Source organism: Chelonia mydas, chromosome 6 (genome assembly GCF_015237465.2).
Source record: "Chelonia mydas isolate rCheMyd1 chromosome 6, rCheMyd1.pri.v2, whole genome shotgun sequence".
Taxonomy (NCBI): Eukaryota; Metazoa; Chordata; order Testudines; family Cheloniidae; genus Chelonia; species Chelonia mydas.
Window position 1 is genome coordinate 51,832,589 of NC_051246.2, and position 25,251 is coordinate 51,857,839.

The window sequence follows — 25,251 nt, forward strand, 5'->3', positions numbered from 1 at the left end:
ACCTTATGCTTAACGATCTGTTCCGCCTTATATTTATCTTGGACATATTTGTTATCTTCTCCAGACCTGAGAAAGAGTTCTATGAAGTTCAAACACTTGTTCATTCCACCAACAGAAGTTGGTCCAATAAAAGATAATACCTCACCTATCTTGTCTCTCTGATTCATACAATAGGCAGACAAGGAAAACAAAAAGCGTAAGAGAAGACAATTCACTGTGGCATCTGCTAAAAGATTGCTATGATGTTTTTGAAGGACAGGGTTGTCTTCCAGGCATGTTATATCTGGAAATCAATAAAATTATTCAGCCAGTACCTTGCTTGCAGACTATCCATTGCATTAAGAAAAAAATAATGGAAGCAATAAAGCAAATGAAAAAAGAAGTAATCATTGTTAAATCATAGAGCTCACAAGCTAGATAAGGAGAATCGTAACCTCTGTGAAGCCTGGTAAGCTGTGCATTTTCATAGACCCAAGCAATTTAAACAAATCATTAAAAAGAGTTCACTACCAAATGACTAGAACTGAATTTTTTTACCTTACTTGAGAATACGTTGGTAACATTACTTGACTTGCCAAAAGCAAAAATATTCTCAGTACTTGATGTTTTGAGGGATAAAGGTATTAATTTAAGGCCAGAATCAAAGGGCTCTGAAACTTTAACAAATGACCTTTAGCCCCAGATGAGGGTGCTTTACCCTTGTTGCTATTTTTAAAAGAAAAAACAGCGTTATAATTTTATGGGCTTTATTACAAATTAATAAAAGTAAACTTAAAAGTAAGTAAACTTTAAACCAAAACTACTTATTACAACTCTTACCAGACTAAGAATTAAGCAGCACAATTAGGTAATCATATTTATAATTGGAATTGCATTAATAAATCAATTTGACAATAACATGGAATGGAATCAACACCAAATTATTAGGTGAGCACAACCAATACTTAAATGATGAAGTTAATGTAACATATGAATAATTCTTATTTAACCCTGGAAACTTAAGAAGATGAAGTTTGCTTCTCAGCCCTATGAAGCAATAACCAGATTCCATCAAAGTTACCTCTTTGACTCCTATAGTGAACTCTTTTCCCACCTAATCTATATTTCTATAATGCAAACCATAATTTCCCTTTTGAGGATGAAGGGGAAGTTACTCACCTTGCAGTAAGTGAAATTCTTCGAGATGTGTCCCCCTGTGGGTGCTCCACTCTAGGTGTCAGTGAGTCCCAGCACCATTGATCGGAGATTTTTGGTAGCAGTGCCTGGTCGGGATGCAGGTGCTCAGTTGGTATCTCCCGTCTCGCTGGAATCTTCCTGAGCACCTGCGTCCCGCACCCCCCCCGAGTTCCTTCTCTACCATGGAGCAATTATACTAGCACTCCAAAGTAGAGGGGAGGAGGGTGGGGAGTGGAGCACCCACAGGGACACACATTTTGAAGTACTTCAGCTACTGCAAGGTGAGTAACTTCCCCTTCTTCTTCTTCTTCTTCAAGTGCTGTCCCTGTGGGTGCTCCACTCTAGGTGAATGTGTAGCAGGACCCACTATGGTCGGTGGGACTTTGGAGATGCAGCAGTGAGTACTGTAGAGAGTACTGTATGGCCTACTATGGTGTCTGCCATGGTATCTTGCGTGATAGCATGGTGTTTGGCAAACTTGTGTTCAGATGACCATGTCGCCGCTCTACAGATGTCAGAAATGGGTACGTTATGTAGGAAGGCAATGGATGTTGACATAGCTCAAGTGGAATGAGTTCTAATGCCATCGGGCGGTTGAATATTTTGAATACGATAAGAGGATCTGATGCAGTCAGAGATCCACCTGGACAGACATTGTTTAGAGACAGCCGTACCTTTCGATCTTTCGGTGATGGAGACAAAGATTCGTGGAGATTTACAAAATGGCTTAGTCCTGTCTAAGTAAAAGGCAATTGCTCGCCTGACATCGAGAGTATGTAGGGATGCTTCGTGTAGAGTCTTGTGAGGTTTGGGATAAAAAGTAGGCAAGTATATCGGTTGGTTAAGGTGAAAGGTGGATACCACCTTAGGGAAAAATTTAGGATGTGGTCTCAGAGTGACTTTGTCTTTGGAGAAGATTGTGTAGAGAGGATGGGCCATCAGGGCACTTATTTCACCTACTCTCCTTGCTGATGTTATTGCAACTAAGAAAGCTACCTTCATGGAAATATGGAGAAGAGAGGAGGTAGCCAAAGGCTCAAATGGAGGTTTCATGAGAGCGTGAAGAACGAGGTTAAGATTCCATGTAGCTGCCATTGGGTAAATTTCAGGGTAGAGATTTTGCAGGCCTGTGAGAAATCGTTTTATGGTGGGGTGGGTAAAGAGTGAATAACCTTCTAACAGGTCATGGAAGGTGGTGAGCACCACCAGGTGTACTTTGATGGGGCTGAGCGAAAGTCCATCCTATTTTAGTCTCAGGAGGTAGTCTAGAATGTTAGGGACGGTCACCATATTGGGCGTTAACTGATTACGTGAGCACCAGAGGACGAATCGCTTCCACTTCTGCAGGTAAGTTTTACGAGTGGAGTCTTTTCTACTGTGCAGAAGGACGTATCGGACTTGCTCGAACCAGGCGAGTTCATGGGTTTGGAACCATGAAGGAACCAGGCTGTCAGGTGGAGCTTTTGGAGCTGGGGGTGAAGTACCTGTCCGTTGGGAAAGGAGATCTGGCCTGTTGGGGAGAGCCCGTGGATGATGGGAGGACATGCGGACTAGGTAAGGATACCACGTCTGTCTCAGCCAAGCCGGGGCAATAAGGATGACCCGGGCCTTGTCGTCTACGATCTTCCAAAGAACCCTGTGTAGCAGAGGAATTGGTGGAAAAGCGCAGAGGAGAGAGTTGTTCCACGGGATGAGGAACGCATCTCCTAGGGATGCAGTCCTGAGTCCCACTCTGGAGCAAAACAGCCAACATGTGGGATGCAGTTCCCTTTCGTGTTCTGTTGAGAAGTGTCTGCTGAGTGTGTCGGCAGTAGTGTTGTGGCAGCCTAGTGGGTAGGAAGTGATGATTTGTATTTGATGTTGTGTGCACCAATTCCATAGTTGGATGGCTTCCATGCAAAGGGAATGTGATCGGGCTCCCCCTTGCCTGTTGATGTAGTACATACATGCTATGTTGTCTGTTAAGACCCGAATAGATTTGTTCTTTATGAGGGGAAGAAAGTGAAGGCATGCTCGCCTCACAGCTCTGAGCTCTAAGAGATTTATGTGTAGGTGCGTCTCTGATGCGGACCACTGGCCTTGTGTCCCCCTAGATGCGCTCTCCAGCCGATTAGGGAAGCGTCCATGGTGAGCATGAGCACTGGGGATTGCTGCTGGAAGGAAACCCCCGTGCAGAGGTCTTGTCCTCCAATGTAGGGAAGCTAGAACATTGGGAGAAGGAGTTAGCAGCATCCCTAAGGTGTGTCTGTTGGGTTGAAATTGTAATTGAGCCAGCCCTGAAGACATCTCATGTGTAGCCTGGCATACTGGACCACGAAGGTGGTGGCTGCCATGTGACCAAGGAGCTGTAGACAGATTCTTGCCTGTGTCCTGGGACGAATTCAGAGTGTGCGTATGAGCTGCGTGATAGCGAGGAATCTGTGCTATGGGAGCGAGGCCCTGCTCTGGATTGAGTCGAGATGAACTCCGATGAACTCGATCTGTTGTGTAGGTGTCAGGGTGGATTTTTGGATGTTTATTTGGAGGTCTAGGCTGTGAAAGAGGGAGATGGTGAAACGGGTAGCTTGAAGTGTCTTGCCATAGGAGTTGCTTTGATGAGGCAATCGTCCAGGCAGGGGAAAAGCATGATCCCATGTTTGTGGACGTAAGCCATGACCATGGCTAGAATTTTGGAAAAGACTCTCGGCGCTGTGGAGAGGCCAAAAGGAAGAACTCTGTATTGAAAATGGTCATGACCAATTGTGAATCTTAGGAAGCATCTGTGAGCTGGATGAATTGATATATGAAAATAATCGTCCTATAAGTCGAAGGCTGCGAACCAGTCCCCTTGATCCAGTGCAGGAATTATTGTGCCCAGCGCGACCATCTTGAATTTTTGTATCCTCATGAATTTGTTCAGTCGGTGTAGATCCAGTATAGGCCTCCATCCCCCGTTCTTTTTCTGGGTCAGGAAGTAATGGGAGTAGAATCCTTTCCCTCAATGTTGCATCGGCACAGGTTCCAACTGCGCCTCGCTGGAGAAGGTGAGCCACTTCTACGCGAGGTAGGTGCTCATGAGAGGGGTCCCTGAAGAGGGACGGGGAAGGGGGAAGGGTAGGAGGATAAGATTTGAATGGGATAGAGTAACCGGACTGAACTATTTCGAGGAACTATTTCGTAATACACTGCCAGGCATGTTGGAAACTCTGGCAGCGGTGGCCAAATGGGCAAGTAGGCTGTGGAATCAAGAGGTGGTCATGCAGACCCTTGACCAACGTTTCAAAATTGTTGTTTTTTTCCCGGATGGGTGGGAGGTGGTTGCTTGAGCTGGATTTATCTGCGCTTAGGGGGTCTAGAGTGATTCCTGTGTATGTCATATGGTTTGGGTTGAGGCCGATAATATTGTTGTGTGCATGGTCTTTGGTAAGGTTGGGTATTGTTGTCTCCTGGGAAGAGATGGGTGAATACCCATGGTGCGCAGTATCGCTCTAGAATCTTTCATAGTGTGAAGTAGTTCATCGTTTTTTTTTGGAAAACAGTTTGTCTTTATCAAAGGGGAGGTCCTCCACTTTGGTCTGCAGATCTTTAGGGATGCCAGATGCAGAAAGCCACGAAGATCTGCACATAACCACAGCAGTTACAGTAGTACGGGCTGCTGTGTCTGCCGTGTCTAAAGGGGCTTTTAGCGCTGTTCTGGAAATCAATTGGCCCTTGCTCAGAATTGATTTAAAGTCCGCTCTCCGATCCTCTGGAATGTAGGAGGCAAATTCAAAAAGTTTATTGTAGTTATCTAAGTCGTAGCTGGCGAGGAGTGCAGAGTAGTTTGCAATCCTGAATTGTAGAGAGGAGGACGTGTAAACCTTGCATCTGAAGACGTCAAGGCGTTTAAGGTCCTTGTCTTGTGGGGTGGGCCGATATTGTGGCTGTTTCGTCCTTTGTGCGACTGCACCCATGACAAGAGAGTTCGGTTGTGGGTGATCCTTAGCATGAACATAGTATTTACGTTCGGCCTTTCTGCAGGTAGGTAATAAAGAAGCTGGAGTTTGCCAGAGTGTGTCAGCTGGTTCCAGGAGAGCTTCATTTATAGGGAGTGCGATCTTTGAGGGTGCAGAGGGTTGAAGGATTCTGAGGAGTTTGTGTCATGTCTCCTGATCCTCTTCTAGGGGGATGTCTTGACTGAGTGCCACCCTCTTGAAAAGCTCTTGAAATTGTTTACAGTCATCCACATTCTGTGAAGGCAGGGGGGAGAGGGCTCTGTTTGGAGCAGATGGAGAATTAGGGGTCAGTGAGTAGGGATATGGTTCGTAGCTCACATTCTCAGGAGGGGGTTCAGGTACTCTAGAAGTGGACGGAGCTGGAGATCGAGGCACAGAAGCAAGTAGTGGTTTCGTGGAAGAGGTCTGAGGATGAGTGGTAGGAGGATGTGGCCAAGGGTACCACTGGGGCCAAGGCAAAGAGTAGGAGAACCCACGTGCCGTCCATGGGGGGGCAAAGTAGGAAAACTGAGGCTGGTAGCTGAGGCCCGTAAGAGGGTCTGGTGGAGGAGGAGAGGCAGGTGGGGAGAACTCTGCCTGCTGCTGTATATCGGGTTCGCTGTCAGTGAAGGTAGCCAGTTCAGGTGGTGAGAGCAGCGGTTCGAAGAGTGAGCCCTGTGTATCCAGGAGCGGAGAGTTAAGCTCAGGTGGCACTGATAGATCACATTCAGTGAGGAACTGCTGCTCCTGCTCCCTGGGCTGCGCTGAGCCTGGACTGTGCTCTAGCGCATTAGCATTGGAAAGTGAAAGTGACAGCGGTGCCGCGGGTCTGTTAGAAGTGCCCTGCAGGGGGTCCACTGCTGGTGCCGGGCCAGGAGGCAGGATTGGTGCCGACATTCTTCCCAGCACCGGGGAAGAGCACGCAGCCGGCACCGCAACTATTTTTAGCGCTGAGGTGCTCAGGGCAGCGGAGACCTTCCTGCCTCTGCAGTCTGTGGGAGCCGCGGCTGAGGCTTTAGAAAGGGCTGAGGAGCCTGCCTGTGGTGCTGTCAGCACAGAGGGTAAGGATCTCGCGGGAGACCCTTGTTGGAGTCTCTCCCTTGAGACTGCTGTGCTTCTGGCCTCTGCTCCAGAGAGGGTGAAGCAGCACTTCCCACTGGTTCGGATCTGGCCAGGGCGCGTGTAGGAGCGGGTTTAACTGTCCCCATCTCCAAAGGGGGCTGCAGGGATTTTTCCATCAGACGCATTTTAAGTTGCAGGTCCCTGTCACGCCGAGCCCTTGACTTGAGGCTCATACAGTGGAGGCACTTTGCAGGGATGTGGGTTTTCCCGAGGCAGTTCACACAATGTGAGTGCCCTTCAGACTGTGGCATGGAGTCCTGACAGGAAACACACTTTTTGAATCCTGAAGCCCCTGGCATTGTGAACTAGAAATGACAGGGGAGAGTGTCTCAGCAGGAGTAAAGCCTGAAGCGAAAAACATTTTTTTTAAACTAAGTAACTAACTATGTAACTACACTAAAAGAAGGGAAACAACTGGGATGTAACTAATAGCTATTTCTATATTCTTTGATACTTTTTTCCAACAGAGACCAGGGAAGAGAAGTAGCACTGCCCCAAGTCCCGTCCTCAGCCAGGGACGGTTGAGAAGGAACTGAGGGGGGTGCGGGACGCAGGCACTCAGGAAGATTCCAATGAGATGGGAGATGCCAACTGGGAGCCTGCGTCCCGACCAGGCACTGCTACCAAAAATCTCCGATCAATAGCGCTAGGATGCACCGACACCTAGAGTGGAGCACCCACAGGGACAGCACTCGAAGAAGAAGTAGTATTATGCAGAAACTCTTCTACAACCCAGGGTGACATGAAGCAATTAAGGTAGGATTTACTTTAAATTAGTATGAGTGCATGCTGTCTGACATGAACACACATATGCATTCTCTCTCATTTACATGTTTAAAGGTGTTAAAGAAAATTCAGTAACACAGATGGTAAGCATCCATGCCAGGTATACTATAAAAAGATAAACAAAAATGAAAAAGGTTACTTAGAGCAGAGGTTCCCAAACTTTTTTTGCTGGACTCACTTTCTACATTGGAGTCGCATTACAAGCCCCACCCTCAACCCAACTCCTGTCCATCCGGGGCAGAAAGTGAATCACCAAAGGGAACAGACAGCTCATACCCAGGGCATGAGAAGGACCCAGCTGGCTCTGTCCCTGGAGGAATACATGGCAGCGTGATGCAGAGCAGAACCAAGCTCCCCACCCTTCATCCCCCTTGCTCCAGGGCTTCTTGCTCTGAAAGGCTCCAGAGGGTTTAAAATATGTGGGGCTCCAGCTTGCCACGTGAGTGGGCCAGGGCAGGGCAGTTGTGGTGAGAGCACACAGGGAGTCTCTCAGCACTCAGGGAGAAGAAGAGAGGGAGAGCAGTAGGCTGCTGCCAGGGTGGGGCTGGGCTACGTGTGACGGGGCTGTGCTCCTCACTTCCCTCCAACCACTAGGGACTCCCTGCACACTCTCCCCACTGTCTCACTGCCCTGGCCCAGACACCATCTGGCCACAACCCCACACCCTATCTTGCACCCCCCGATAACCTTGTCGCACCCCCCACAATTTGAAAACCAGTGACTTCAAGGAAAAGGTTGGCTTTTTAGCTTGCTGATCTTTGGAGAATCAGAGTCAATCTGCATTTCAGTAGACAGGTGATGTCATCTCTGGTCTTGGTCCTTGTGATGGGGTATACAAACTTCACACTGGGCAACAAGGGGTTAAGCAGTCCTTCTTGGTGGTGTTGTGGCCCAGGAGGAGAATCTTTAAACCTTGAAGGCAGTGATTCCCATTTGCTATACCCAATGGCACCTCCCTGGAGATCTTCTGAGCAAATTAGGAGATCACAAGTCTTGTACCAAATAACATGGTCCAATCCAGGTTGAGGGTGGGATAATTTATTCTTTGGCCTCTCTAAAAAGACCCATCTCCTACTGGCAATCTACGTAAAAGAATAGATGACCCTCCGAAAACATGAAAAACATGGATCAGGAGATGATTTTGTGGATGTGGGTTTGCCCCTTCCTCCATGGGGGTGTAGTTGATGAAGTTCCTCTCATCTTCTATACATTCCAAACATATATTCAATAACCTAATGATCTATTATGGTTCCTTACATCACTCATAATTTCCTTATATCACTCATAATTTCATTCTCCCAACACTTTTAAACATATAAGGGTCTTTTTATTAGTAAAGAATTGGGGAACTAGCAATAGTTTCACTTACTCTGACGGACTGAAAGGCTATCTCAAAGCCAAAGGAGCTGTCTTGGGTTTATTAAATATAAACCTTACCTGAGCTAAGAGCAAACTGAAGTTGATACATTTGGTCCATATCAGGGCCATTTACCTCATAATGCAAAAGATAAATATTGACAAGTGTTACTGAATAAGGAAAGCAGCTACTTCTTCACATGCTGGATGCCAGCAAGCTGAGTCAGATCACTGATAATGCCATTTGGGGTCATACCTGCAGTGGAACAATATCGACACTGCCAATAAGACATACTAACAAAACTCTCAAGGATCAGCATGGCTGATGACATTCAGGTATCTGGACATGAGACAATATGGCAGACGTTATGGCAAATCATGACCACAATCCCAGCTAGTTCCTAGAAGACTCAGGGAAGTAAATCTAAAACTGAGTAAAAACAATATGAAATTGCAATTGACTGTAGTACCATACATGAGAAACTTGTACTCCAAGAGTTAGGACCCAACTCCAAAAACATAAAAACAATACAGCAGATGCCCATACCTAAAGACATTAAATTAGTTTAGAGACTGTCAGGATTTGTATCTTACACAATTTTTTCCAAGGCTCTCAGATGTGTGGAAATTCCTGAAGTGACTACCAGACAAAGATACAGTATGGACAATATGATGCAACCATCACACATATCAAGGAACTGGTGACCAACTATCCCATCCTGAAATACCATTTTGTGAACAAAGAGGCAACCATATAATGTGATGCCTGTGAGACAGGGCTTGGGGCATCACTCCTATAAAAGGGACTGCCAGTAGTTAGTCAAGATCACTAACTCTCTTTGTTCACACAGTGATATTTTAGTATGAGATAATTTGCCTTCGCTTGATGTATCACATCTAAAATTTAGTCTGTATGCTCTTCAGGGCCAAGACTGTACCTTACTTTGTATTTTAGGCACTATAAATAATGTTAAATAAATATGCCACATAATTATTTGACAGCTGTTCATTTAAAAAGCTCTTATTTCATGGTGTTTCATATACAGTTTGACAATAAATGGTTTGCACCAAAAATTATATTCCTTTAATAGATATTCATTTACAAGCCAATTTTCAATAGCATTGTATTATGTGTAATACCGGAAGTTTGTTCTTTAAAGGAGATTATTCATTAAATATTATTTTTGAGAGGACTCCTCCACTAACAAATATTCTTTTATATGAACTAAATTTGTAAGTAAATTTGTAATCTGCAAGTAACTGGCCCAAATAAATAAAAAAAAAAGGGTTCCTTTGTATTTTAAACGCTAAGCATTTCACCTACTTAACAGCAAAAATAACCAGGTATAGCAGCAAAATTAGTATGTATGGGTGTTAAAAAGGAAGGGTACAAGCTTCTGATCTAATATAAACATAGTGGAGCAAGGGAGACAGGCAGAGTAGGGGAGTCACTGACTAACTGAGGGCAAGGAGGGAATATATCGGTATTGTGACAAAGCTCTGTCCTTGCCTCCGTGGGTCCCGCGTTTCCTGGTGGATTTCGCTAGCCTCAGAGACTCACTGTGACCCTGCATGTAACCCTTCTCTCTCTAGAGACAAGGGTCACAGTCTACTGAGCCATTTTCATCATAAGCCAGCGAGGGAGGTGAGGAGAAATTATCCTTTCTTGCACAGTCCCTGTTGTCTCCCAGTCTCAGTGATTAATCAGGGGGCAAAGGTGGTGGTGGGGAGCCCGGGCCCACCCTCTACTCCGGGCTCCAGCCCAGGGACCCTAATAGTAGCAGCTATGGTAGCTGACCTTTTAGAAACATGACATGTACAATTCCCTGGGCTACTTCCCCCACAGCAGCCCTCACTTCCTCAAGCTCCACTTCACCCTTACCTCAGGGCCTCCTTCCTTGTGCCTGATATGGTGTGTACTACTCAGCCTCTCCAACAGCGCAACTTCCTCCCACAGCTCCTGACATGCACACCCACCTGACTAACTGGGAGGCTTTTAACTAGTTTCAGCCAGCCCCTGATTGGCTTCAGGTGTCCCAATCAACCTAGCCTTCTCCCTGCCTTCTGGAAAGTTCTTAATTGGCCCCAGGTGTCTTAATTGACCTGGAGCAGCTGCCATTTCACTTATCCTGGCAGAAGGGATTTGTTTAGCCTGGAGCTAATATATCTATCTCCTACTACTTTTCTATAGCCATCTGGCCTTGCCCCATCACAGTATGCAAAGAGATAATAATAGCAACCAGGGTACTTAAGTGACTGCTTTAAATGCCATTTGAATCTAATTTATCTATAAGGAAAATATTTGTTTTTCTGCCTGACACAAAATACGTTATTTTATGAGGTAGGGCAGCCATATCATGAAATGGTATCAATTTTTAAAACCACATCCATCTAAAGGCCTGCTCTAAATTTAATAAGACGACAAGTGACTTTCCATTGGCCTGAATGGGAGTTGGATTGGACACTAAGTAATTCCAGTAATGTGAATATTAAAGGCCAGAGAAAGACTCATTGGTACATCAAAGCCTGTCCCTGATAAATTCATGAGTTAAAAGCCTAGACCCTGACTCTACAAAGATATGCTATAAGTAGACCCCGTGAGTTCAATGGGAGTACTCAGAGTGCATAAATGTAAGCATGTGAACAAGTTTTAATATTCTTCACCCCACTAATATTGAATTAATATATTTTTCCTTTTGTCTTGCTCTACATTTACTTCTCTTACTGACTTTGGTAATTTCTTTCGTTTTCCTTCCAACTTCTTTATCAAGAAATTTGTCCTGATTGTCTTTTATTTCAGTGTCCTTATTCAACTTCTCTCACCTCTTGCTCCCATTGTAAATGGGAGAGTAAAGCCCTGGAACCTGCACACAACTTTCCATCTCTGGAAATTTTTTAATCAAGATTGGATGTTTCTCTAAAATATATACTTTAGTTCAGAGGTGGGCAAACTACGGCCCATGGGCCGGATTCGGCCTGCCAGCCATTTTAAGCTGGCCCTCAAGCTCCCTCTGGGGAACAGGGTCTGGGGCTTGTCCTGCTCCGGCGCTCCAGCCGGGGAGCAGGGTCAAGGGCCACTTCATGTGGCTCCCAGAAGCAGCAGCATGGCCCCCCTCCAGCTCCTACATGTTTCAATGGCCCCACTCCAATGGCCCCCTCCGGTGCTCCAATGGGAGCTGCAGAGGCAGTGCCTGCAGATGGGGCAGTGTGCAGAGCCACCTGGCTGCACCTCTGCACAGGAGCTAGAGAAGGAACATGCCGCTGCTTCCGGGAGCCGCTTGAGGTAAGCGCCACCTGCAGCCTGCATCCATGAGCCTCTCCCCACACCCCAACCCCCTTTCCCCAGCCCTGATCCCCCTCCCACCCTCCTAAATCCCTCATCCCCAGCCTCACCTCAGAGCCCGCACCCCCAGCCAGAGCCTGCACCCCTTCCTGCACCCCAAGCCCCTTCCCCAGCCCTGATCCCCCTCCCACCCTCCAAACCACTCAGTCCCAGCCCAGAGCACCATTCTACACCCCAAACTCCTGATCTCCAGCCCCACCGCAGAGCCCGCACTGCACTCCTCCACCCCAGCCTGGAGCCCCCTCCTGCACCCTGAACTCCGAATTTCTGGCCCCACCCCGGAGCCTGCACCCCCACCAAAGCCCTCATCCCCTCCCACACCCCAACCCCAATTTTGTGAGCATTCATAGCCCATTATACAATTTCTATCCCCAGGTGAACCTCGGGCCAAAAAGTTTTCCCACCCCTGCTTTAGTTCAAACAGAAATTAATTCAAGGAACTCCTATTCCCTGTGTTATGTAGAAGATCAGATTAGATGATCACACTGGTCCCTGCAGCATTTATAAGCTATGAAGCTGCATTAAAGGCCATTGCATTCCTACTGGTAGTTAGTGAAACCTCTCTCCATCCACTAACTTTCCTCCACAGCATTCCCCCCGCCCCCTCCACACACACACTTTTCTTACTTGTTTTGTTGTAGGAAACTTCAAGTTTAAATAATCTTGAACAGAATTCAGGTCCTAAATTAATGTAAAACAAACACAAACCCACCTTCTTTTACACCACCTCAATTTAAGCTACTCAGCCCAATTCAAGTTTTCCCTATGAAAATAACTGGGTTTACACTTGTTTCTCGATTTCATGTGAGATTTTCAATCTCACAGGAAATCACTACAGAATATGTAACAGTACAAAACAATCCACATCTAGAAAAGTCATATCCTGCCACATGTCTATCATAATCCTGAATTTCCCTGCTCCTAACCTTGTGTTTTTTCTTGTACACAGTGAAGTCAATGTAGCTTCAATGGAGAAGGATCAGGCACCTTATTCTGAGTGCCTGAGTCTGCAAGGTACTGAACTCCTCTAGAGACGTGTTGACTGCCTTCAACTCCCATTGATTTAAATGGGAGTTTAGGGTCCTTGGCACCTCACAGGATTAGGCATTAGGTTCAAATTCACTCAAGTACTTTTTCAGCTGTAAAAATAGAAGTTTACTAATGCAGAGGCTTTGTGATGATCCTTGGAATTTCACCCCTTACTGAGCAGCCTAAAATCTTCACAAAACGTGTTTCAACTTAGCTTAATACTACTTTCAAAAATCTGGTCCTGGTCATCTTCTAATAGTTTAACTCTAATTATCTGTTTAGTTGCAATGGCAGAGTCGTTTTAAGCATTTAATTGCCACCTTTAGAGGATAATGTATCCCAACCACTTACCTTCTTTTTTTGTGAAACAAGAACTTAATCTATGTCTTTAATAATATCAGTTTCACATATGACTTACTATGTTTTCCATTTTTGTCTCTCATTGGTTATTACCAATTTCTTCTCATATGTTGGCTTGATATATACTTAAATCATATCTTTTCCTTTATTATACTTAAGCTTAATTTTTTTATTCATACTGCATGTGTTACTAAATTGCAACACAGATCTTTGTATATTCAAAAACTTTGTATTTAGTAGCTTATATTTGTTGTATGTATTGACCCCAGAATGTCAGCCCACTGTACCTTACGCTGTAGGTCCTGATTCTGTAATCAGGTCCATGCAGGAGAATCATTGCACCAGTTGAAGTCAATGGGAACAGGAGTCTGGCCAAAAAGATGAGATTGCAAGACCAGACCATAATGTTCTGAATTCTATTGCATTTATTCAGAGTTCAATATTTTATCATTTCCTTTCTTACTTTCATTTTAGATTTGAGAATAAGCCTAGCAAATCATAAGCAATAATTATGTACTATGTAATTTGGGACACACTGTACTCCAATTTCACATTATATCAGTTCGAAGGATAAAAAAGTCTTAACTATAATTAATCTATTATCAATATGCAACTTTGATATATTTTAATATGCACAAGAACTAAACTAAATTTAAAACAAAGATCAGCCAGAAATATACAGTTTCTGAAAATAATGTTTATGTTTCAAAATTGATGTAAATTGTGTATCTAATACATGTCTATGTGCTAGCATACACAGAGAAAAACCTTACTTATGATCAAAGGGACAAGGAAACTACTGTATCTTATTCAAAGTCTGATTCTAGTAGGTAAGACAGGTACACTAACAGATAACAAACAACCAATTTTCCAATTTGATCACTTATATACAGTCTGACAAAACATGTCAAATGAATTGCTCTATTCCTTAGTATAATTTGATAATATCTGACAAGTGATGGCAACAATCAGTTTATTTCCTATTTTAATCAACAGCTTATTTTGATGAGAACCAAATTTAGACAATATTAATGTGAAGTTTTCCTATGGCTATTAGCAATGAATATTCATTTATGGTAGGGGCTAACAGACTACAACTACAAAAGATGAGGAGTATCTACAGTACAATATATAGCATATATTTTAAATGGTGAATGATAAAGATCTCAATGTCCTGCCTTTATATTTATTTTAATAACATTGTGCTTTTCCATGAGAAAATACCTTATAGCATATGAAACAGGTTAAGATTAATCATACATCTGAAATGCCAGATGAACATGGTTATATCACACACTTGCATCTCTTCTGGTTCTATTAAATAACATGATTTTTATGTCTTTTGATATACTGTCCCTTTTCTTTTTGATTTTATTGGTTTAAATATGTTTTTTTCATAACTGGCTTAGACAATATGCTGCAGGAATCTGATCTGTAAAAATTAAACTGCTAAATGGCTCTTAAAAATAAACAAACAGAATATGTATTGGACCTGATAGTACTTAATTTAAATATTTGCAACTGAAGAGCCAACAATATTGACCTCAATTACTCTGATCTAATTAAAGAAAATAGGTTAGAAAAGCAAGTTTATCATGAATAAACATAATATCATTGCTATTTAAAAACAGTTATTCTGTTTATTTAACAACAAAATGCATGTTTCATCTTAAACAGTGTATTTACTGCCACAATGCTAATAAAAACAAATTATTTTTCTTAGGGATAACAAGTGTTGTTGTTTTAATTCTAAAGCAATTGTCCTATACTAAATACGTATATTTTAAAGAATAAGCTTAATATATTAGCAGACTTTTGGCATTCACAAAAATTATTAAATTACAAAAAAAAAATCTGTTTTAAAAAACCCACAAACCATCACACATACACATCTCTGCATAATTATAGAGGAATACAGGAACTCAGACTTGAAGCCTAGCAACAGTATCCAAGTATTAGTTAGTCTGCTAATCAACTACCAAAAACCTCACACACCAGCTCAATGGGTTTCATATTAAAAAAAAACAAAGAAACAAAAAAAAAACACAAAAAACCCTCTTGCTTCTATCATCAGACCTGCTAGAGGACAAGATGTACGGTATAAACAAACCTTGTTCACTTGAAGAAGAACAACCCATGTCATTTAATCCATCTGATAATTCATCTCATCACAAAGAGCCAAGGCAAAAAAAGAGAGAGATTTAAAAATAGGTTATCCGAGTCAAATGATTATCAGTTTGCAACATATTTAATATCTGCATAACTGTATCTAATGAGAGCTTCAGGACTTCTATATATATTATTGTTGGTTTTTTGTATCTCCATCCTATAGAAGCCATAGTAAATGCTGTGTAGCAAATGCTTTCTAAACCTCCTGTGCTCATTTACTTGCAGACAGCTGTAAGCTGGATGAAAACAATCAGGGATTAACTTTTCTATTCATCACATCTTTTAATACATTACTTTCCCTTAGCTGGGAAAATAAATAAATAAAATAAGACAGTACAACTAATTAAAGGACGAATGAAAATGGGTGTAAATCTGTAACATATAACTGCTGTGCAGTTCATGAAGATTGTATAGTACAACAGATGTAATGTCTCTTTCAAAATAGAGAAAAAAGATGGAACTGTATAAGCGCAGAGCTGCAAGATATTTCTGGATTCCAAGGAGTTTCAAAATATGTAATCATTAAAATAAGGTGTTTTAATATGTTTATCATCCCTGGAAAAGCTCATCAGGGAGCATCTTGGATTAGAGTAAATTGAGTCATGTACTGAGTGTTATGAGGCTTTTACCTCATAATAACAACTTTTCTTGCCTTACAAAAATACTTTTAACTTGTTTCAGACACAGTTACTTCAGAACAATAATTGACATAAGAATTTTTATTTACCCTTTGGACATCTGTAAAATGAAAAAAAAAGAGTCTGTTGTTTAGAACCTTGTTTAGCAAGAAATACAATGATATGAGAATTTACTTTTAATCCCTCAGTGTTAACCTTTCCCCCCTCCCCTCTGAATTCTCGCTATCTTACACAGGATTAGGTTTTCCAAAATGGCACCCGCTCTTGTTAGAAGCAAGACTGCTCTGAACATCCCTTTTCAATACCAGTGAGTTACTTATGGTACAAGAGTTATTTTCAAGAGTCTTTTTTGTGTCTGAAAACTGGTAGGGTCCAACCTAAGAAATATATAGCAGTTTTTGATCTGGTAGGTAATTGTTCCCCTGTCGGTGACTGCCACAGAAAAGTCATCAAGTTACAGCATATACTAACGGGGATGCAGAGTTACTTAAGCTTAATTGACAACAGGTGGTAGGAAAAGCAGCAAGGTATCTCCATTAAGCAAAAGAAAAATCTAATGATCTGAGCAGCAAAGGCCTGGGTGAACAAGCCCACAAACTGTTCAGACTTTTTAATGGGATAGCATAGCTAAGGGGTTTTATATAGGAAGCTCTAGGGATCCTACAAAGGGGCTCCATGGAACTCCAACTGTCACATGTAGGGACACCATTGTTTTCACACAACATGGAAACTGAGGCAGAATTTGGTCTTCTGACTCCTTCTCATCTCTGGATTACCAATAATAGCTGTAAGTAGAGGGTCTGATATTGCAACCTTCACTTAAGCCAAACTGCCCTGGAAATGAAGTGGAATTTTGCTTGAATAAGGGCTGTAGTGCTGGACCCACAGAATGAAAGCTGACGCCATCTTTGTAGGAAAAGAAAAAAAAGCAATCCAGCTTCATATTAGTCATTTTCTACTGGATTGGAAAATGCCTATAAACTCCATCAGTAACAGGGCATTTTCTTAGCATTGCTCGTTGGGACTGGTCCAGACCCATGAAGAGCCCTTTGCAAAGCCATTAATTGGGCTCTCCCTCTTGACTGAAAGGTCCAAGGTTTGGTGTGTGATTTCCTATCCTACCCCACTCTAAAAGTCTATGAAATGTTAGGTGGTGGGAAGGGAATAGGATAGGGGAACAGGTAACGAACCCAGAAGTAAGGTGTTTGTGTTTGCTTTTGTAATGTATTAGGAGAATAGTGACTGAGATTTCCTTTTTAATAGGAGGAGAGATCTGCAATGTGCGCCAACTCTTACTACTATAAAAGCAGCAATATCCTGACTTTCTAGTGGACTCAAGTTATAATCACTGCTATGGAACAAAGCAGCTCATTCTTTACAACATGTTATACAGGACCATGAATGGTAGACAGCACGCTACAGGTCCTAGGTCTCCATGATTGCAGGTTTGGCAGCATTACCTGACACAGCCCTGTGACTATTACTGATATAGTACAAGACTACCACTTAATGACTTCTGTGTGGAATGTACATGTGTTTTCCAATTTCTATTGCAATAGCCTGGGGCAGCAAAATGGTCTAAGAGGAACATTAATTAGTAAATGTAAAAACAGAAGATGGACCCATTGACTGGGCCCTTCTCCAAAGATTACAGGTCACAAGTGATTAATAATTTTGCACGTTTGAAATGCCTCAGTTTTAGAAATACAAAAACTTGTTTCTGTCAGGATAAAAGAAAACCTGCTCATAAAGTTATTGAAATTAGGTCCAATCTCCCATTTCCTGTCATGAGTAAATAATTAAAATAGACCATCCCTAAAATGGCACAACTGAGAAAGAGAAGGGTTGACTTTTAATACAAATCTTAATTGCCATTTGCATTAGCTAGATGCCTATTAAGTTTTGATTTAAGGAAGTATCAAAAGCCACACAGAGTCTATCAAGACTACCAAGAGTTAGACGATTGCTGGCTTTGTTCTTCAAAAAAATAAAGGCTTGGATTTGTTCCAGTGCCTATTTTGTAGTTGGAGAATCCTGTCATATATTCCATGCAGCCAGCCAGTGTTCAATTTCCATCTCTCACTTGCCACCTGCAGAGAAAAGTTCTGAAATACATGAAGTATAAATCCTGTATCCATAAATACTGAAGTCGTTTTCTTCCTATAAGCAGACATGATTTGTTGTTTCTCTGTTTTGTTTTGTCATCTTAAGATAATGCACATATATTTTTCACAGGCTTTAAAACTAACGGCTCATTCCACATTAATGGTTCCTTTCCTTTCCTTTCCCTTTTTTTTTAACAGCAAAACAAAAATGTATGAGATTGGTAATAATTCGATTGTGTTGGTAGGTTAAGTACTTTTGTCTGCTTCCTATAACCACTAAACTCCATATCCTCCAACCATTCAAAAATCTTCCATTGGGCAAGAACATAACATAAAAACGGCCATACTGGGTCAGACCAATGGTCCATCTAGCCCAGTGTCCTGTCTTCCAAGGGACCTGAAGCCAGGTGCTTCAGAGGGAATGAACAGAACAGGTAATCAACAAATGATCCACCCCGTCGCCCATTCCCATCTTAGAATCATAGAATATCAGGCTTGGAAGGGACCTCAGGAGGTCATCTAGTCCAACCCCCTGCTCAAAGCAGGACCAATCCACAACTAAATCATCCCAGCCGGGGCTTTGTCAAGCCTGAAATTAAAAACCTCAAAGGAAGGAGATTCCACCACCTCCCTAGGTAACGCATTCCAATGCTTCACCACCCTCAAAGTGAAAAAGTTTTTCCTAATATCCAACCTAAACCTCCCCCACTGCAACTTGAGACCATTATTCCTTGTTCTGTCATCTGCTACCACTGAGAACAGTCTAGAGCCATCCTCTTTGGACCCCCCTTTCAGGTAGTTGAAAGCAGCTATCAAATCCCCCCTCATTCTTCTCTTCTGCAGACTAAACAATCCCAGTTCCCTCAGCCTCTCCTCATAAGTCATGTGTTCCAGTCTCCTAATCATCTTTGTTGCTCTCCGCTGGACACTTTCCAATTTTTCCACATCCTTCTTGTAGTGTGGGTCCCAAAACTGGATGCAGTATTCCAGATGAGGCCTCACCAATGTTGAATAGAGGGGAATGATCACGTCCCTCGAGCTGCTGACAATGCCCCTACTTATACAGCCCAAAATGCCATTGGCCTTCTTGGCAACAAGGGCACACTGTTGACTCATATCCAGCTTCTCGTCCACTGTAACCCCTAGGTCCTTTTCTGCAGGACTGCTGCCTAGCCATTTGGTCCCTAGTCTCTAGCGGTGCATGGGATTCTTCTATCCTAAGTGCAGGACTCTGCACTTGTCCTTGTTGAACCTCATCAGATTTCTTTTGGCCCAATCCTCTAGTTTGTCTAGGTCCCTCTGCATCCTATCCCTACCCTCCAGTGTATCTACTTCTCCTCCAAGTTTAGTATCATCTGCTAACTTGCTGAGGGTGCAGTCCACGCCATCCTCCAGATCATTAATGAAGATATTGAACAAAACCAGCCACAGGACCGACCCTTGGGGCACTCCGCTTGATACCAGCTGCCAACTAGACATGGAGCCTTTGATCACTACCCGTTGAGCCTGACGATCTAGCTAGCTTTCTATCCACCTTATAGTCCATTCATCCAGCCCATACTTCTTTAACTTGCTGGCAAGAATACTGTGGGAGACCGTATCAAAAGCTTTGCTAAAATCAAGGAATAATACGTCCACTGCTTTCCCCTCATCCACAGAGCCAGTTATCTCATCATAGAAGGCAATTAGATTAGTCAGGCATGACTTGCTCTTGGTGGATCCATGCTGACTGTTCCTGATCACTTCCCTCTCCTCTAAGTGCTTCAGAATTGATTCCTTGAGGACCTGCTGCATGAGGTGAGGCTGACTGGCCTGTTGTTCCCCGGATCCTGCTTCTTCCCTTTTTTAAAGCTTCTGGCAAACAGAGGCTTAGGACACCATCCCTGCCCATCCTGGCTAATAGCCATTGATGGACCTATCCTCCATGAATCCTCCATGTCCAACGGACACTCACTGCAAGGTTGCTTAGATTCCTAAATTTTCCCAAGTTTGGATGATAGGCATCCACCTTAATGAAGAATTGTTGTTACATAGGTATAAAATGTGTTTTAATAATCTTGCTCAATTTCAGGAACTTCTCTAAAACAGAGGACATTTTTCAGGGGATGTCAAATAATAAACTTCCTTAAAAGACCTCCTAATCTGAATCATCCCTCTTATCTTCATCAGGACATTGGATTGAAACTTATTCTTACAACCACTCCTCAGCTGTCTGATGGTCATTTTTTCCATCGTGAAGCCTCCTGACTTTAAAAAGGAGCATTACTCATATGGAAATATGTCTGACCTCAGCCAAAAGATAGATGAAGATAATGGGTAATAACACACACAGTATAAACAAAGGTCAAGTTGGTGAAGTTTAAACACCAGCACTGCTCTATACGTTCAGCATCACAGAAGCTCCATTCTCATTCCTAATTTCAGTTTTTTCACTCAGTATCCTGCTTTGTCCACATTGTGGAACTATTCCAGAAATATACATTTTTGTGACTTCATTATTAAAAAATAACGTTAAAAATGTTAAAGGAAAAATACCTCAGTTAAATCAAAGTTAATGTGAAGAAATTCAAACAAGTAATGCTTACTCTTTATCACAACCACCACCATCATACCTATCCATCTATAGCCAGCACTGTAGTACCAAGATGCCTCACAAGCATTGATGAATTTATCTTCACAACACCCACATGAGGAAATGAAGCATCACTATCTCCATTTTACAGAAGAGGAATAAAGGCATTGAGGGAGGTTAAGAGTGACTTTCCCAAGGTCACAAAGAAAGTCTGTGCCACAGCCAGGAATTACGCTCACATCTCCTGAATCCTGCTCAAGTGCCTAAGCCACAAGACGATCCTTCCTTCCCTGGACTAAGTCTCATCCAGCTACTTTTCAACTACATTCCGTTTTCCCTCATATACTCAGACAACTGGGAAACAACACTGTCCATCCTTGATGAGAAAATAATGTGTAGCTGAGCATTAATCACATATTGAGGACATTGCAGCAATGGAGTCATGGGCTGCGTGTAGGTGGATCCCTTTTCAGTAATGGGGCCTTTGCCCAGTAATTAATAATTTATACTCTGCTTTTTCTTGATTTCTTTCTTGCACTGTGTACAATTTTTTTAAAACAAAAGAATAAACTATGTGCAGAAAAATGTAATACTTCTTTGTGTACAGAAGAATTGGACAAAACCACAATATTAAAAAGCAACACTGCAGGAATAAATTGGAACATTTGGATTAGCCCTATTGACTGCTTTCATTTTAACATCTACAAAGTTGTAGAACCATCAAAAACCAGTTGTAAGCACAGGGTAATAAGATGACATGCTCATTAGGGATAGGCAATTGGTTCATTTTCAGCAACTGCTTGACCTCATCAGCTTGACATTTTCAAACCAGCACTGGTTGTAAATGCAGAAAGAAGAAAAAGAAACTAAATGAAGGGAGCTGTTTTCAGTGTACTACCATGTTAAGTATAAGGCTACTTAGAAGGCTTAAGTTTTATGCAACTCTCTTCAGTTTTGTCCAATAACCACACATCTTGGAAAAAATAAACAAAGAATATCACATGAGATTAAAACTCAAGATATCTGATCTAATGTTCAACTGCAAGCAATAAGCACAGAGAGCCACTCAGAAAGGGGGTTGTAAAGATGGCTTTAATCCACATTTGTATTCCGCAATCCTCAGCGGGATATGAGCTGTGCCAGTGCCCCAGCATAAATGAGGCTTTGTCAACACACAGTCTTGCACTAGTTAGTTAAACCAGTGCAAGTGATTGTGTGGACACTCTTATTTCAGTATGAGTGGCTTTTTTGCTTTAGCTTGAACCTGTTTCTGACTAATGAACTAAACTGAAATAAACCTGGTATAAACTGAAATAAGAGTCTCCAAACAGTCCTTTGAATCAGTTTATCTAAGTCAGAGGTTCTCAAACTGGGGGTTGGGACCCCTCAGGGGGTTGCGAGGTTATTACATGGGGGGTCACGAGCTGTCAGCCTCCACCCCAAACCCCGCTTTGCCTCCAGCATTTATAATGGTGTTAAATATATTTAAAAGTGTTTTTAATTTATAAGGGGGGATCGCACTCAGAGGCTTGCTATGTGAAAAGGGTCACCGGTACAAAAGTTTGAGAACCACTGATCTAAGTAAGCTTAAAATCCCATTTTAAATGAAATCCATGCAACTTTATATGTAGGCAATCTCTTCAAGCAGCTTCAAGGCTGTTCTAAAGCAGCTTCTCAAAGTTTGGGTCGCGACCCAGTACTGGGTCACAGCATGTAAGGCACTGGATCGCTCCAGTCAGCACCACTGACCGGGATGTTAAAAATCCCATTGGCGGTGCTGCCCAGCTAAGGCAGGCTAGTGCCTACCTGTTCTGACACCGCACTGCACCTTGGAAGCAGCCAGCAGGGGGTCCGGCTTCTAGGCTCCCATTGGTCAGTGCCTGAGCCCCAGCCCAGAGCCCAGCCCAAAGCCTGCACCCCCAGCCCAGAGCCCTGACCCCCTCCCACACCCCAACACCCTGCCCCAGCCCTAAGCCCCGCCCAGACCTGGAGCCCCGCATTCCCCCCCCCCACCCCGTAGCCCTCACCCCCGCACTCCAACCCTCTGCCCTAGCCCTGAGCCCCCCCACACACACCCCAAACCCCTCATCCCCACCTCCATTGGGTCACAGGCATCAACAATTTTCTTCAACTGGGTCCCCAGAAATTTTTTTGAAAACCACTGATCTAAAGTATGTATACCCTGAGGGGCTATCACAGGGGATTGACCCACACATCATCCTTTCCTTTTAGCCACCCTTTACTTGCTGCAGTTAGGGGGCATGGCATATGAGAGGAAGTGCCATGCACGTCCTACCCAGTGGAGGATTTCTGTGTTGAGGTGATCCTCCTGTGATCAGCTATATCAGCTTTAGCACTGCTTTGCACTGGTGACACAGTGCACAGCAGCCTTGATGAAGGAGAGAATCTGGCCCTCTCTGGCGCGCGCGCGTGTGTGTGTGTGTGTGTGTTTAATCTCTCCAAAACAAATCACACCTACTCAGAACACACCTATGATCCAATAGGGGTATTTATATCCAATTTTCTAAAACAAAGTACTCTCTGAAAAACAATTTGGCCTTTTTCCTATTTCTTCACGTTTTAGAAAATGGAAAAAAACTTAGAATATTTCTCTGTATCAACCGCACAGTCAGCCTTCTGATTATATTTCACATAAAACCAGATTTAACTGTTCCTTATAGGATTTATATCTGGATTTAAAGATTTCCAATCAACATTTCATAAAGCTTTTCATTGTCACTATTTTGTAAATATTTTAACTTACCAATATCTGTTTCCTTGTGATTTTTGATATATTCAGCCAGCTCAAAATTTCCTGCTATTATGGCCACCTAAAAGATTGTAAAATAGTTCAAATTAATATGTGCTGAGAGTCATACACCATGCAAATATATATGTTACATTATACAGAGATAGATATTGGTACACACAACATACATTTATTGTTCCATATAACAAAATGGGATAAAGTGCATTTACTTTGCATCTCTGACCCTCTCTCCTCCATGCACATATTATTATATTTATGTTAATTTGCTGAAAAATACAAAGAAATAGGAATCGTGTATCACAGACACAGACAAAGCAGGGTCTGCTGCAATGGGAACAGAGGAAAAAATGGAGCCCAGAGAGGAAATGGAGCCCAGAGAAAATGGAGCCCATTTCAACCCAGAACTGTGAAAGGGAGACCCATCATTATGGGGGTACTAGGACCCAGGTGATGTCTCTCCTCCTCTTCCACTTGGGCTTGGGAGAAAGCTGCAAAGAGGAGCCAGACAGTCACTACAGCCAACAGGAGCAGAAGCAGCCAAGCAAGGACCTTTCGTCCTTTGAAGAACTTTCTCCAGTTTTGACTGGACTTTCTCTGTCCTGTGCTGATTGGCTGTTTGCTCCAACCCTCTCCATCTCCCTCTGCCTCACACTCTCTTCATCTCAGCATCATTCCTCTTCCCCACTTGCCTGCCCCCTAGACCACCTTCCCTTCAATGTCCCCTCTCCCTTCCCTTTAGCTGATCCCTTTTATTAAACTCACCCAAAAAACAAAAATAAATAAAACATCATGTAACTAACATGACGTTTGCCATCATCACATTGGTGTCTCTGGTTGAGTGTTATAGTCCCTTCCCCCACCATGTATCTGTCTTCTCTATTTAGATTGTAAGATATTCAGGGAAAGGACATCTTTTTTGTTTTCTCTTTGTACAGTGCCTAGCACAATGTGGTCATGGACCATGACTAGCACGCCTCGGCACTATTGTACTACAAATAATAAATAATCTTAATAACAACAACAATAAACTATCTCATTAAACCATATTCACTTTACATATTAAAAAAAAAACCTTCTGAGGGGGCTTACGAGATTGATAAATGAATAGGGACCCTTTCATGTCTAGTGCCAGTTCCAGTTATTTCACATGCAGATGAATTTTTCATTGCTGAGATGAGGAGCATCTGTGGAATTCTGAACCCAGAAATTTAAGATTATTGTTCCTATCTCCCTTCCCTGAGAAGAGAAGCAGGGATTGCAACGGGGAAATGAGAGAGGGCCATAGAAGCAGTATTACCAGCCACAAACAATCAAATATCATGTATCAGACACCAAACCATTAGATTGCATTAAAATCATGATATTTTAAAATATGTACATATTTTAATAAACACAATAACTCCTTGCTTAACATTGTAGTTATCTTCCTGAATAATGCTACTTTAAGTGAAACGATGTTAAGCGAATCCAATTTCCTCATAAGAATTAATGTAAATAGGGGGTTTAGGTTCCAGGGAAATTTTTTCCCCAGACAAAATACTATATTTTTATCTATATATTCACAGTATAAGTTTTAAACAAACCATTTAATACCGTACACAGCAATTATGATTGTGACACTTGGTTGAGGTGGTGAAGTCAGAGGGTGGAAGAAGGTGGGATATTTCCCAGGGAATGCCTTACTGCTAAATGATGAACTAGCACTCTGCTGAGCCCTCAAGGGTTAACCCATTGTTGTTAATGTAGCCTCACACTCTACAAGGCAGCAGGAATGGAGGGAGGGGAAACATCATGGCAGAGAGAGACAGAGGCACACACAATGTGCGTGAAAGCGAGACAGAGAGACAAGCATTGCCCCTTTAAGTAGGCTGA

General features: G+C 42.7%; 1 protein-coding gene across 2 annotated transcripts in view; it reads right to left on the reverse strand.

Annotated features, from left to right (window-relative positions):
- Positions 1-25,251, reverse strand: part of SHANK2 (SH3 and multiple ankyrin repeat domains 2) — a 612,060-nt gene that overhangs the window by 402,675 nt on the left and 184,134 nt on the right. For both annotated transcript variants that reach the window (XM_037899997.2, XM_043548746.1), the window contains one exon: positions 23,374-23,440. In XM_037899997.2, the coding sequence (XP_037755925.1) occupies positions 23,374-23,440 (67 nt within the window). The remainder of the gene's footprint in view (positions 1-23,373; positions 23,441-25,251) is intronic.